Source organism: Canis lupus, chromosome 3 (assembly GCF_048164855.1).
Source record: "Canis lupus baileyi chromosome 3, mCanLup2.hap1, whole genome shotgun sequence".
Taxonomy (NCBI): domain Eukaryota; kingdom Metazoa; phylum Chordata; class Mammalia; order Carnivora; family Canidae; genus Canis; species Canis lupus.
The window spans coordinates 19,003,781-19,018,899 of record NC_132840.1 but is presented as its reverse complement, the minus strand read 5'-3'; the positions used below and the strand labels follow the sequence as shown (position 1 = coordinate 19,018,899).

Here is a 15,119-nt window from a genome sequence, read left to right as displayed (position 1 = left end):
CCACATTACATAGTTTTGTTATTCTCCTATAGTTACACGAGATGTTATTAGGGGAGGTGAGGTGAAGAGTAAACAAGATTTCCTTGTACCTATCCTTGCAACTTCCTGTGAGTCTGTAATTATTTCCAAATAAAAAAGTTAAAAAATACATACTTCCTTTAAGATAGGCTTAACAAGGGATAATTGCTTAGCTTCCATATAGGCTGAATAAAGGTCCATAAAGTCTTCCATTTGGCTGAATAAAGGTCCATAACATCTCCTAAAATTTTGATAAATAAAACAAAAAATTTAAGTTTTTGAAGTTTGGCATTGGAGGCCAAAAACTAAGGCCTGCTTATTTGAAATCTTCAAAGATGAGAAAAGCCTCATGGACAAGCTAGAGCTTTAGAAACACCTGCCAAGGCTGCAACCCAATTTAAAGTGACAATTTTCTTCTTCCCCAATGAGGAAGCAGGAGGCAAGCTGAGGACAGACCACAAGCTGACACCCCACAAAGCCCTCCCCCCAACTCCTGGGTGGGATATGTGTGACATTTCTCCAGGAAGCTCCCAGGTGTCTTAATACCTTACTAGAGGGAAAAATAACCTTAGCTTGACCCTAGCCCTGTCTCCAGTATCCCTGGAGTCTTCTTTATCAAATGAAAATTCTTTTAGAACTCCTCTTTATCTTTACTTCCCCCAACCCCAAAGTATATAATCAGTCGCTCCTCATAATCCTGGGATGCAGCTCTTTCTGCTCATAGGGTCCAGTCCCCGTGCTTTCCTAAAACCACTTTTTTTGCCCTGAAGATGTCTCAAGAATTCTTTCTTGGCTGTCTGCTCCAGACCCCAACACTACTCCAAATCATATCATATCCATGCTTCTTAACTGCAAACTTAATATCCTTACTTAGTGTAGCCACCATGACTGTAGTGTTCCACCCCTCCTCCAGAAGATTCCACAGTCCCCAACCTAGTTTGTCTGTTCAGAGAAATATTCAATGACTTTGTTCCCTGGCAAGTGATAAACTCAGCATTCATGTTGTTGATACTGTTGGTCATGGACTGAAACTGAGGAAGACTTGACATTACAAGTTTAGAGCTTTCAAAAGAACCATGTAGACCCTCTCTCTCCCTCTTCAGTGTGCTCAGACATGGACTTTTTCTGACACCCTTAGTAGCATTAGCAATAAGTTAGTAACATTTCCTAAGGTTCTACCAGCCAAACGGCCTTGATGTCATTTGAGATCACACAGGACCTCAAAACTCTTCAGCATCATCTCATCAATACCTACCTGGAGAACCTCTCTTTTCTACCTAAAACTGGCATATGGGTATATAGTAATTGTGAGAGTCAAAATGTTTTGCAAGTAAATGCCCTATTAAGACAGCAGGGGATGGAAATAATTGTAACCTTTCAGCCTGAAGCTCTATGATATTGTGATTTATAATAAGAGATATATATTTGGTCTTTGACCCATTTCTAGCACAAAGCTAAACCCTTTGGAATTTCCTAAGTGAGGACAGCAGCAGAGATCTTTTGCTATGCTAATGTGGTGACTGGAACTTGCCTAAAGGTGGGAACTGGTTGCCAAAGGAACCAACCTGGAGTTTGGAGGAGCAGAACTTTCTGTCCTTCCCCAAAACCCCAGCTCCTGGGAGGGGAGCTGGAGATTAAGATTAATCACCAATGGCCAAAAGATTTCATCAATTGTGTAATGAAGCCTCCCTAAACACCTAAAAGGAGGAGGTTTAGAGAGCTTCCAGACTGGTAAACACATAGATTCAGAGAGTGTGGAAGCTCCCTGGTCTTTTCCTATGCTTTATTCTATGTATCTCTTCAACTGGCTTTTGATTTATATCCTTTAATATTCTATGTAATAAACTGATAATCCAGTAAGTAACCAGTTTTCCTGAGTTCTATGAACAGCTCTAGCAAATTAATTGAACCCAAGGGGGATGGTCATTGGAACCTCTATTCTACAGCTGGTAGATCCAGAAGCACAGTTGACAAACTGGCATCTGAAATGCAGGTTGGGGGACAGTCTTGTAGGACTGAGCCCTTAACCTATAGGATCTGATGTTATCTCCAGGTAGATAATGTCAAAATTGAGTTGACTTACGGGACCCCACATGGAATTGGGGAGAAGACACATTTGAAGGGTAGCAAAAAGAAAAACCATTGGCACAAAATGGAGCCACTTACGGTAGGCCACATCACCCAACAAAGGCTTGATACCTAACCTAATTATGGTTTGAACCTCTTCCAGAAATGTAGTCTTAACTGGGTCAGTTAAGAAGTCTTCTGGTCAATGCCAATGAGGTAATCTGTCACACAAACCCTCTGCATTCCCCCACCACCACCCTCAAGGAAGATGAAGTCTTGGTAAGACTGTCTGCTTTTCCCCCTAAGGGAAAGTGAATTTAACTGAAAAAAAATCCTCTTTTGCTAATAATCTCCATGCCCCACCCTTCTTCCTATAAAAACCTTCCATTTTGTACAACTTCTTAGAGCTTGCTAGATGGGGTACTGCCTGGTTCACAAATCAGTTAATAAAGCCAATTAAGTCTTTGAAATTTTCTAAGTTGAATTTTTGTTCTTTTGTTCTTATTTGTTCACGGGGCCCCAAAGTCCCATGCCCACAGCAGCTATCTTACTCTTTAATACCTTCCTAAACCAGAACTCGGATGACCTTATTTTAGGAGAATAGAATGAAGCCTCTCAGCCAGTTTCTCCCTCCTCCAAGGTCATCTGGAGTCAACTCAAGTAACCAAGTCCATTCCTTTATTGATCTTTTCCAAGTCGAAAATACAAACCAAACCCCATGTCCCCAAGAGAGGCAGATTTGCTAATCTTCTTTAAGCATGGTTAGCAGAAGTTTGAGACTAATAGTGCCTGGTTGTTCTCCTGTAATCTGACAGTCTCTGGGGATATGATAAACTATTTAAGTATCAAAGTCAAAATCTGGGACCTGTTACTCAAAGTGTAGTTGGGAGCCAGGAGCAGCCCTGAAGCTATTAGAAGTGCAGCTAACAGGAGGGCTTAGTCCATTGGACAGCTGCTTTTGGCGGGGGTCATAATCTCAGGGTCCTGGGATCAAGCCCCATGTCAGGCTCCCTGCTTCAGTGGGAAGTCTGCCTCTCCTTCTCCCTATGTCCATCCCCCTGTTTGTGCACTCTCTCTCTCTCTCTCAAACAAAATAAATAAAAATCTAAAAAAAAAAAAAAAAAAAAAGAAGAAGAAGTGCAAATCCTCAGGTCCCACTCCAGAGTTATATTGAATCAGAAATCTGGAGGTGGACACAATTTTTTTCTTATTATGGTAAAATACATATAACATAAAATTCACCATTTAACTTTTCTAATGTATACAATTCAAATGGCATTTAGTACATTCACAATACCGTACAACCATCATAGCTATCTAGCTCCATAACATTCTCATTGCCCCAAAAGAAAATCCTAGAACTATTAGGGGTACCTGGCTGGTGCAATTGGTTAAGCGTAGAACTCTTGGTTTCAGCCCAGGTTGTGGTCTTGGGGTCATGATCTCAGGGTCCTGAGATCAAGAGCTGGGACAAGACAGTGTCAAGTGCTCTGTCAAGCCCCATGTCAGGCTCCGTGCTCAGCGCTTGAATCTGCTTAAGTTTCTCTCTCCCTCTCTCTCTGACCCTCCGCACCCTACTTGCACACAGTGTCTCTCACTCTCAAATAAATAAATAAATCTTGAATGAAAGAAAGAAAGAAAGAAAGAAAGAAAGAAAGAAAGAAAGAAAGAAATAAAGAAAGGAAGGAAGAAAGAAAAGAAAGAAAGAAAGAAAGAGAGAGAGAGAAAAAGAAAGAAAGAAAGAAAGAAAGAAAGAAAAGGAAAGAAAGAAAGAAAGAAAGAAAGAAAGAAAGAAAGAAAGAAAGAAAGAAAGAAAGAAAAGAACAGCAGGGGATGGAAATAATTGTAACCTTCCTCCCCTTCCTCTAAGTTCATCTGTTTTGTTTCTTAAAGTCCATGAGTAAAATCATATATGGTATTTGTCTTTCTCTCACTTATTTCACTTAGCATAATACCCTCTAGTTCCATAAAAAAAATCTATTTTTTTCCTTTGGCCCAGGAAGGAAGGAAGGAAAGAAGGAAGGAAGGAAAAGAAGAAAACCTATAGTCATTAAGCAGCCCCTTCTCATTCCCTCTTCCCCACCCCTGACAAATGCTAATATGCTCTCCATCTCTCTGGATTTGCCTATCGTGGACACCTCATATAAATAGTGTGGAGGCCGAGAAAAATTAAGGCCATCCCACCTAAAGTTTAGCATTAGCACAAGTACAGCCATCTTAGGCCCCTGTGAATAAGAGCTGAACTTTATGGGAAAAACTGCAGAATGTCCTCAATGTCCTCGGCAGGTAATCCCATATCAGAAAGACAACAGAGCCCACACCCATGGTAGAAAGTCCCATATTAGAATGAGAACAGAGCTCAATGCCCTTGAAAGCCCCATATCAAAATGTAAACAGAACTTGAGAAATTCCTCCACCCCTTCTGAAAATCCCCTAGACCAGCCTATAAAAAAACCAGCTGTAACCCACTTCGGGGTCCAAGTCCCTGCTCCGCTGTGTCGGGTATACTTGGACCCAAGCTGGAGCTTGTAAATAGACCCTCGTGTGTATGCATCGGTGTCGGCTCCTTGGTGGTTTCTCGGATTCGCAATTTTGGGCACAAGAATAGGATCATCCGATATGTGGCTTTTTATGTCTGGCTTCTGTAACTTACTGTAATCTTTTCAAGGTTCATCCACTCTGTACCATTCATTTTTATGGATTAGTAGTATCCCATTGTATGGATAGATGATATTTTACTTATCATTTCATTAGTTGATGAACATTTGGGTTGTTTCCACCTCTCACTATTATAAATAATGAATGCTATGAACATCCGTGTACAAGTTTTTGTTTGAACACCTGTTTTCCGTTCTCTTGAGTATATACATAGGAGTTGAACTGCTGGGTCATATGGTAATTCTATGTTTAACTTATTAAGGAACTGCCAAATGTTTCCATAGAGGCTGGGCCATTTTATGCTCCTACCAGCAACTCATGTGTGTTCCAGTCTGCACACTATTGCCATCAAGTGTCATTTCCTGGGTTTTGTTTTGTTTTGTTTTATAGCCATCCTAGTGGGTATGAAATGCTATCTCACTGCAATACTGATTTCCTGCAGTTTTTTTTAAGTAGCCCTCCTGGTGATTCTAATGCATCTGAAATGTGAAAAAGTTGGGGACTGGGAGCATCCACTCAGGAACTAGTTTTAGAAATGCAGAATCTTAGACGATTAGGTCTACTCAGTCAAATTCTGCATTTTAATAGGCTCCCCAGGTGATGACCACACCTGTGTTGGTGTTTGGGAAGGGCTGGTGAAGGAGACATCCCTAAATTGTTAACACTTCTAATCATCATTTAAATATACTAGAATTAGGGTCCGTGTTTTTAATGCTCCATTTGTCTAGTATATTCTTGTTGGGCAGACAGTCTGGAAAAGTGAGAAGAACACAGACAGAACTTAGAGAAAAACAGGCAAACCCAGTTTCCAGCCCTGACTCTGTCACTCACCAGCTGGATGACCCCCACTAGTGTGCTTGCTCTAGAACAAGAATTAATATCTGCGTCCTGCACACATTAGAGTTAAATGATGTTAGGCATAGGTAAGCATCTAATCCAACTCAGCACAAAGACGTTCACTCAGTCTGGTTCTACTACCTCCCCCTACCCTACACTAGCCCTGGTTATTTCATGAGAGTTTAGGGAAGCAGATCTCAGCTTCAGCCTCCTGATACATCAGTGAGCCACTGAGGAACTGGCTAAATGATTTGCCAGATGATTTCTTTAAGGCAGCCAGCTCAGCAAGAAGTTCAGGACTGATCCCACAGTTAACTTCCCTAGATTAAGTAGGACCTTGTTCGAGGCTGGGAACTCTGTGGGATACCTATAATTTACAGACTTGCAAGAATCTCTAGGGCCACTTACTTTGGTTTAAAGTCATTTTAATGAATTTTAAATAATTCAATGGGGTAGGCAACTATTACTGTCTCTCAGTAGAGAGGTTCTTTTAATTAGGGTACTTTCTATGATGCACCAGTAACTATACTTTCTAAGCACTGAACCCACAATGCATTTAAATCTTTAGCCAAGACCAGAGGTTCTCCAATATGGGCAATTTTGCACACATACACCTCCCCAGGGGATATGTGGCAGGCAACATCTAAGGATTTGTCATCACGGGGGTGGGGGTGCTACTTTCATCTACTGGGTTGAGAAAACAGTTACTGCTAAATATCCTCCAGTATATCAGACAGCCCCACACAGAAAGGATTAGCGTCCCCCAAATATCAATACTGCTGAAGTTGAGAAACGCTGCCCTAGACTCAGGCTACATCAGCCTATCACGGAGAGATGATAAAATGGACTCTGAGAAGTAGAGTGACCTGCCTGCGATCATCCAGCTGGTAACGAAAGAGCAGGATTCAAACCACAACTGGCTCAAAATCCCCGAGGCTGGAGTTGTTTTAAATTGTTTGTTTTCAACCGTTTTTGTTCAAGCACAGCTTGCAACTGTTTACTCTGCAATTTAAGAGGAAAACTGGCCAGAAAAGGCTTTTAAACCTCTCAAACAAAGATTTTTCTACTGCCCTTTGTATAATCAATCAGAGCCACCTCCCAGTTCCTCTGAGACTTGGTTAAATATTTATCCAACTGCCTTGCAGGGATTTAGGTTAAAGAGCTATTCCATTTCTCTGAGAGGGATGATAAACATGATGACAGGGTTAAGATTCTCCCAGAGCAGGTAAGGTCTGATGTGGAAGTAGTGAACTGTTGGAGTTATCGGCCCAGGGGCTAGTATGTGGCAGGGAGCAGTAGGATGGAAGGAAACTCAGTGTCACAGTCAGGGGTGGTGGTACCAGTACATGGAGGATAGAAAGCCACAGGCACACATACAGCCAGCCTCTCCGCAGAGAGGCCCCTTAAGTCAGCCACCTGCCAGGTGTGATGCTCCCGCTTACGCATACGTCATTGCATGTGGTCTCACCATGGCCCTAGAAAGCAGCAATTCTTATACCCATCATCCTATGAGGAAACCACCACCCAGGGGCTCAGGACCTTGTTCTGGGTCACTCAGTTCCCAGTGATAAAGACAGTATCAAAACCTGGGCAGTTTGTCTCCATGTTGGCTTCCTCTTCTTTTCGAAATCTGATTCTACCTGCATAGCTACCCCGTAGCTATGGTGTCTCTCTTACTCTTTCTGTTACTTGTTCCTTCCTTCAGAGATGGGAAATGTGGAAGGGAAGGTTGTATTTAAAATGTGGTTGACTCTTCTGTGTATATCCTAGAAAATAATTTGAAGAAGCTGCATTTCTTCCCTGCCCTGATCCTGGAACTTCCCATCCATAGGAGTAGATTTAGACACAGACTACGTTGACCTTATCCCCACCTGGGAATAGGGGTGAGGCTGGAGCAAACATCCAGCAGTGGGGCTAGAGGAAGATGGTGGAGGTGACACCTTTGGGGAGATCTTTTGAGGCTCTTGGTTGTGTTTGACATGGTGGTAACACCTGAACCAGCTGAATCAGCAAGGGAGACTGTGGCTTAGTGAGACAAAATATGAAGCCAAAATTCAAATCACAGCTCTAGCTGGAGGGCTGGTCACATAACTCTCCTGAACCTCAGTTTTCATGGCTGCAAAATGGGGATACTAATACTATGCAGGGTTATTAGGATCATATATCTGATAGTACCCAACAAATGCTTCAGAACAATTTTTAATATCAGTTAGCTGTCCACTACATGCCAGGCACTGTTCTGAGTATTCCAGCATTATAGTTAGTTCTATGGGTTACAACTGTCTTGAGAGGTAGGTTCAATTACTATCCTCATTAACTCTATTTTAGAAGATTAAAAAAAAAAATCAAAGTGCAAAGAGCTTAACTGACTTATTCAGGTCACAGAAAGTGATAGTAATAGCTAAGTCTCACATAGAATTTTCAGTGTACAAACTCTTGCACATGAATGTTCATTGCAGTGTTACTACAATAGTGAAAAAAAGAAACCCAATGTCCATCGACTGACGAATGGGTAAAGAAAAGGCAGTCTGTCTGTACAGTGGGAAATTACTCAGCTTTAAAAAGCAATGGAGTTCTGATATATGCTACAAAACAGATGAACTCTAAAAGGAAGACAAGGAGATTGTCCAGCCGGCAGTGGGAGAGGGATCTTAACCAGAGGAGAGGTGGCTAACAGTTGAAGACCTTGGGGAGGAGAAAAAAAGCGTCTAAAAGACTTCTCATTAAAATGAGTTTTGTGGTATAGAATATAGCCCTTTCTTCAATCTTTGCACAAAATCTTTTTTTTAATTTAAATTTTAGTTAGTTAACATACAGTGTAATATTGGTTTCAGGAGTGGAATTCAGTAATTCATCACTTGCATACAACACCCAGTGCTCATCACAACAAGTGCCCTCCTTTTTTTTTTTTTTTAAAGATTTTATTTATTTATTCATGAGAGACAGAGAAAGAGAGAGAGAGAGAGAGAGAGAGAGGCAGAGACAGGCAGGGGGAGAAGCAGGCTCCATGCAGGGAGCCTGATGTGGGACTCCATCCCGGGTGTCCAGGATCAGGCCCTGGGCTGAAGGTGGCGCTAAACCACTGAGCCACCTGGGCTGCCCAACAAGTGCCCTCCTTAATGCCTGTCACCCATCTAGTCCATCCCCCACCCACCTTCCTCCATCAACCCTCAGTCTGCTCTCAAGTGTTAAGAGTCTTTTATGGCTTGTTTCCCTCTCTTTTTTTTCTTTTCCCCTTGCCCATATGTTCATCTGTTTTGATTCTTAAATTCCACGTATGAATGAAATCCTATGGATTTGTCTCTGACTTATTTCACTTAGCATAATACACTCTAGTTTCATCCACGTTGTTGCAAATGGCAAGATTTCATTTTCTGATGGCTGAGTAATATTCCATTGTATGTATATACCCCATTGTCTTTATCCATTCATCAGTCAATGCATATTTGGGTTCTCTCCATAGTTTGGCTATTGTTGATAATGCTGCTATAAACATCGAGGTGCATATACCCCTTTGAATCTGTATTTTTGTAGCCTTTGGGTAAATAGGTGGTAGTGGAATTGCTGGATCGTAGGGTAGCTCTATTTTTAACTTTTGGAGGAAACTGCAAACTTCCACAGGGGCTACACTAGTTTTCATTCCTACCAATAGTACAAGAGGATTCCCCTTTCTCTATAGCCTCACCAACACCTGTTGTTTCTTGTGTTGTTAATTTTAGCCATTCTGACAGGTGCACAAAATCTTTAATAAAACCTATGCTAAAGATCTGAGCTAATCTGAAGTTGGCTTTGCTTTTGGGGAGAATGCAATAAGGTGCTAAGTGTTAATTCTGCACAATATGAATGGTGAGGAGAAAAGCTGTCCATGTGTTCCTGGGTTGCGTAAGTGTGTTAGGGTTTAGAGAAAGTAACATGTTTGGAATAGGAAATTAGGTACAGTTGATAACTTATTCATCAGAATTAATTACAGTTTGACATAGAGAAAGAGCCAAATTAGGATTGTAAAACATGTACTTATCACTGCAACAGGAACTGGTACCTTGCTATCTAAGCTGAATCGAATGGTAACAGTTCTCCAGGCATTTCTACCACAATATTCGAATTGAATACATTGGCCAAATAAAGTTGAAATTAAAAAAAAAAAAGAATTGATATCTTACTAGGAAGGATATCTGTCTGGGAATTAAAACTGCCAAAAGATATCCTCCAGGAGTGCCTGGAAAGCCAGGGTCAGAGTGAGCCTTGGTATGGATAGCTGATGCTGGGTACTAGAAAGGAAGGCCAGCCCTACAGTCTCTCCCTCCACCACCACCATCGTCCCCCCAATCCCACTAATGTGAGGAAGACAAGGAGGAAAGGTAGATGTACCTCCATCCACCTTTAAAGAAGACCCAGAGGTATTACTTTTCTGTTGCTGTTAACGGCAAAGTACCACAAACTTAGTGGCTTAAACAATAACAATTTCTTATCTTACAGTTCGGAAGGTCATAGGTTTCACTGAGCTGAAATCAAGGTGTCAGCAGGGCTGCATTCCTTCTGGAGTCTCTAAGGGAGAATCAGTTCCCCTGGCTTTTTATGCTTCTCAAAGCCACCTCAATTCTTTGGCTCTGGGTCCCTTCCTCCATCTTCTAATCTCTCTTTGACTCTAACCCTCTCACTTCCCTCTTAAAAGGACTCTTGTATCAGAACCATCTAGATCATGCAGGATAATCTTGGCATTTCTAGCTCTTTAACTCAATCACACTTGCAAGGCCCCCTTTTGCCAGATAAGGTCACATATTCCAGGTTTCAGGCATTAGGATGTGTATTGATTTGAGGGACCACTCACTAATACTGTCTACCAAACCAATTACCTACTCACACCAGCCTGAGACACTTTATTTGAGATTATTTGCTATGCAGCAGTGGATAACTGGAACAGATTTATCAATTCCAGCTCAGTTCCTCTTGGCTGATGCAAACATCCATGATAAAACTACCCCACTGAAATTGTTCTCATGCAGAGGATGGTAGGGGTACCAGGGTCAAGACAACCTAGTGAATTGGGTTACCATGAGCTCCTTTAGAGAACACTCATTAGTGACTGATTGCCTGTCTCTCTTTCTCCATGACCCCTACTTCAAAATGAGAAAAATACCAGGGATAAATTCCTAGATAAGCACATTTTCCAAAATTGCTATTATATTAACTTTGCCAAGAGACACGTCAAGTTGGCATTAAATTGGATGCTAATTTCTATGGATTGGTTGGTTACATATTGTCTTTTATACATGCTTGACTTTCCTGATCCTGTGTTACATTATAGCTCCTTAACACCCTGCTCAAAATCTTTTCCATTGTTTTGTAAGACTCTTGTCAGCCAAATGCTAGGGATGCCCTTATTTTGTTTTCTGCTTAATTTCTCTGCTTCTCATCACTAATGGAAACTATAAGCAACATTTAAGAATTTTGCTCCTCTCTTTTTACAAACACCTGCTCTATCAGGTACATATGCTTCCCATCTGTTCTGATTTCTTGCTACTGCTTTAACAACTTTATAAAACACCTTAGGTGGCTTCTGAGTCCTACAAATGAACTTATTTCTGGAGCTTCTTTGGGACATAAGGATTTAAAACTGGATGTGATAAGGACACCTGAATGGCTCAGTGGTTGAGCATCTGCCTTGGGCTCAGGTCATCATCCCCAGATCCTGGGATCAAGTGCCACATCGGGCTCCCTTCAGGGAGCCTGCGTCTCCTTCTGCTTATGTGTCTGCCTCCTTCTCAGTGTCTCTCATGAATAAATAAAAACAAATTCTTAAAAAAAAAAAAAAAAACACTGGATGTGATAGGGGAAGACTCCATACATCTTGGTGACTGATTGGGTGGGAGAAAGGAGGGAAAGGCAGAAGGAGGAACATATCTAAGAAAGCTCAAAGCTCTGAAATTCAACAGACAAGGAGAAGAACTGAAAGAGGAACAAGCTTTGAATTGCTGATAACAACTCTGGTTTCAGACATGTTGACTTGGCAATGATGGTAAGATGATAGAATGGAAATAGTAAGGCTCATTGTAAAGAATTTGCACATCCAATGGTGAGACTAAGAGTGAAGGTATGTGATTTATTTTAACACTCAGGTTTCCCTCCAGTGGAAATATATGAGGAGAGAGTAGTGAGTCTTGGCTTAGAAAAAGCTATAGAGGGCACCTGGGTGGCTCAGTCGGTTGAGCACCCAACTCTTGGTTTTGGCTCAGGTCATGATCTCTGGTTGTGAGATGGGACCCTGAGTCAGCCTCTGCACTCAGTGTAGAGTCTACTTGGGACTCTCTCTCTCTCTTCCTCTGCCTCTCCCCTGGTTCACATTCTCATATTCTCTCTCTCTCTCAAATAAGTAAATAGATCTTAAAAATTGCATTAAAGGAGCACCTGGGTGGTGCAGTCAGTTGAGCATCCCATTCTTGATTTCAGTTCAGGTCATGATCTCAGGTTGTGAGATCAAGCCCTGCATTGAGCTCTGCACTCAGCATGGAGTCTGCTTGAGATTCTCTCTGCCCCTCTCCCTCTGCTCCTACCCCATTCATGCATGCAAGTATATACAATCTCTCTCTCTCTCTCTCTGAATAAATATAAAATCTAAAAAAAAAAAGAGCTTTAGAAGACAAGTCAAAGATGTATGAATGGGTACTCTCTGTACTGTAAATTCTTCACTCCTTCATTCATTCATCCATGTTTCATTCATTCTCACACTTGGATTTCTTCATTGAGCTCCTACATGCAGAAACTAGGCCTACAGCAGGTAGTATGCATATTTGGTGATAATTAAGTAAAACCTTCTGAATGAGCTGCTCCAAGTTGAGAACAAAGAGAGAAAAGAGAAAAATTTTCTTGTCAATGTGCCAAGAAGCAGGCAATTATCAGTTGTTTCAGTAAATATTTGTTGAATGAGTGAGGCAAGGAGCATGGGAGACTTTTTCAGAAGTACCAGGCTATGCTAGGGCACTGAGAAGGGTGAGGTGTCCACAGAGGTAAAAATTCTGAAGGTGAAGTTCAGAAGAAAGATAAGGGTGAAATATTACAAATGTGTTTTCCCAGGATTTGTTGGCTTCAGCAAGGAGCAAGAAATTGGAAATACTTCAGTGTTCTCATACAAGTTAAAATATAATAATCATTGCTCTTAACCACATTAGACTTCTCTCTTTCCATTTTTTTCTTCTCCTCACTCCCTCTTTTCCTTCCTTCCTTCCTTAGGCCAACCAACAACTTAGTAACACACATTCATATAACAGTTAAGTTCAAGGAAGTTGCTGAATGAAAGCCAGAAAAGGGAATATGGTGGACAATGATAATTGCCTAGTGAACATGAGGAACATCTCCTCAAAAAACAAAGAAGTAAAATAAAACAAAATAACTAGTGGATGCCTTGTTTAAAAAAAAGAAAATCTTCTTTGGAACCAACTAATCAAACAGTGAAGAGCAGTATTCTTCTATTTAAAGGCAGGATCCTGGAGTCCAAGCCCCCACCCCCTTGGCTTCCCTTTCATCCATGCAGTGGCCTGAAAGACAATCCCATGGCCATACCCATAGCTGAGTCAGGATCAAAGAAACCCCAGTTTGAAAATGCCAGCTTAGAAAAAAAGGAAGTGATATGGTATACCTTAGCATTGTTTATAGAAAGGAGGTTTTTAAACCTTGAACTCAAGTTATTGACTATCTGTTCTTTGAAATTGAAAAAGATGAGTCATCAAATGTCACACCTGACTCAACTATCTTGAGATTGCAAAATGATGGGAAAGATCTTAGGGAAAACACTAGTGGGCCACCAACCAAGGCATAGAGCTCTGGCAGTGCCAGTGGTGAAGACACTTGCCTACTCATCTCACAGGGAACAGCAGAGTGTGCTCAGTTCAAAGAGTGTTGAAAACAGATTACCAGTAACTCTATAAGGGATTTCCTGTCCAAATCTAGGAAGCTTATGTTTTATGAAGATACATAAAATGCTAAATCCTCAGAAATGAATAGATGAATTAAGAAGTGACAGTTTGTACTGTGAAAGGATTTGAAAGGCAGGGTTTTATGTTATTAAGATCAATGGTAAACACACAGTTTGACTAATCCTAACCCAGTCCTGCAAGAGCAAGCCCTGTTTTCTTGTTTGGCCCACAAAGAATGCAACGAGCCACGTCTTGCATAACAGGTACCGCTCAAACTTGTGGGGAAAGGCCAACTCACCTGCCATGCTGCTGATGTTTACCAGCCTGCCCTTCGATTTCCTAAGAAGAGGCAAAAATGCCTTTGTGACCTCCACAGCCCCGAAGAAGTTCACAGCCATGCATTTTTTGTAGTCAGTCATGGGAATGAGCTCTCCGTCGGCTGGTAAGCAAATGATCCCAGCATTGTTGACCACAGCCCACAATCCTGAGGACAGAAAGGAATGGCTTTGATAACCAGTGATGCTGAAGAGCAAGAGGATTTTTAACACTTAATCAAGCTCTTTGAGATTTGGGATCTAGGCAGATCACTCAAACTCTTGGGCCTCAATTTCCTTGAATACTTAAAACTACTTTCTATAGGGGGGTTGAATGGAGAGTAAATATGAAATGTTAAGCAGTGGGTCTTTGGAGATATTTTCTTTTCCTTAAAGCACTTTCCTGGACACAGCTAGATATTTGTTGTATCTGGGGACAGATGACACAGCAAGGGAGAGAGTATAAGAGCCTATGACATGTTTCTCCTTCAAAGGACTGTGTAGAGACAGTGTAATATCTTTAGGACCATGCAGGATGATATATGAGCCTGTCTTCCCTTTTCCCTAGAGTAGAAAAGATACCCTAATCCAGAGAAATAGGAAAACTAGAGAGGTGCCAAGTAATAAGATTGCAGAGTCCCTGAGCCCTAGTCTAAACCTCAACCAGCCTAATCCATTTGATTACATCAGAATCACTGGAGGGCTTGTACAAACAGACAACTGGGCACCACCTCCAGAGAGTCTCATTTAGGGTGTTTGGGATGGGGCCTGAGAATCTACACTTCTACCAGGTTCCCAGGTGATGTTGATGCTGCAGGTCTGGACCACACTTGGAGAACCTCTGTCCACAAGTAGTGGTTTTCAATCTTGACTGCATGTAGAACCACTTGGGGGCTTTTTAACCCCACCCCCACCTCCCAAAGCCCAGCCACATCCCACCCAATTAGATCAGAAATTCTGGGGTAGAAGACAGAAGGGACCTTGACACTGAATTTAAAAATTCCCCAGGTGATTCCAGTGTACAGGCAAGCTTGGGAACCATGGCCCTAAATGGTGGGAAAGAGGTAATACAAAAACTCCAGATATTTTTCAGGTGGCAGGATCTGTAGCAGAGGTGAGGTCCTCTTTACCTGACAGAGGTGACTGAATGCCACCTGGGGTATGTTTAGTTAGGCAAACCTGAAGCAGATTCTGAGTTCCCTGAGCCTCAGGTATGGTTTAGAACAATGATTCTCAAGATGTGATCCAGAACCAGCAGCGTCAAATGGGAACTTATTAGAAATGCAAATTCTAGGAGTGGATGGCTCAGTCAGTT

The 15,119-nt window shown here is 41.7% G+C and overlaps 1 protein-coding gene across 4 annotated transcripts in view; it reads right to left on the bottom strand.

Annotated features, from left to right (window-relative positions):
* HSD17B2 (hydroxysteroid 17-beta dehydrogenase 2) overlaps window positions 1–15,119 on the bottom strand; it is an 81,654-nt gene that overhangs the window by 14,705 nt on the left and 51,830 nt on the right. For 3 of the 4 annotated variants that reach the window (XM_072819435.1, XM_072819434.1, XM_072819432.1), the window contains exon 3: window positions 13,789–13,974. The exons of the other annotated variant lie outside the window; for it this stretch is intronic. In XM_072819435.1, coding sequence (XP_072675536.1) covers window positions 13,789–13,974 — 186 coding nt within the window. The remainder of the gene's footprint in view (window positions 1–13,788; window positions 13,975–15,119) is intronic. 4 annotated transcript variants of the gene reach the window in all.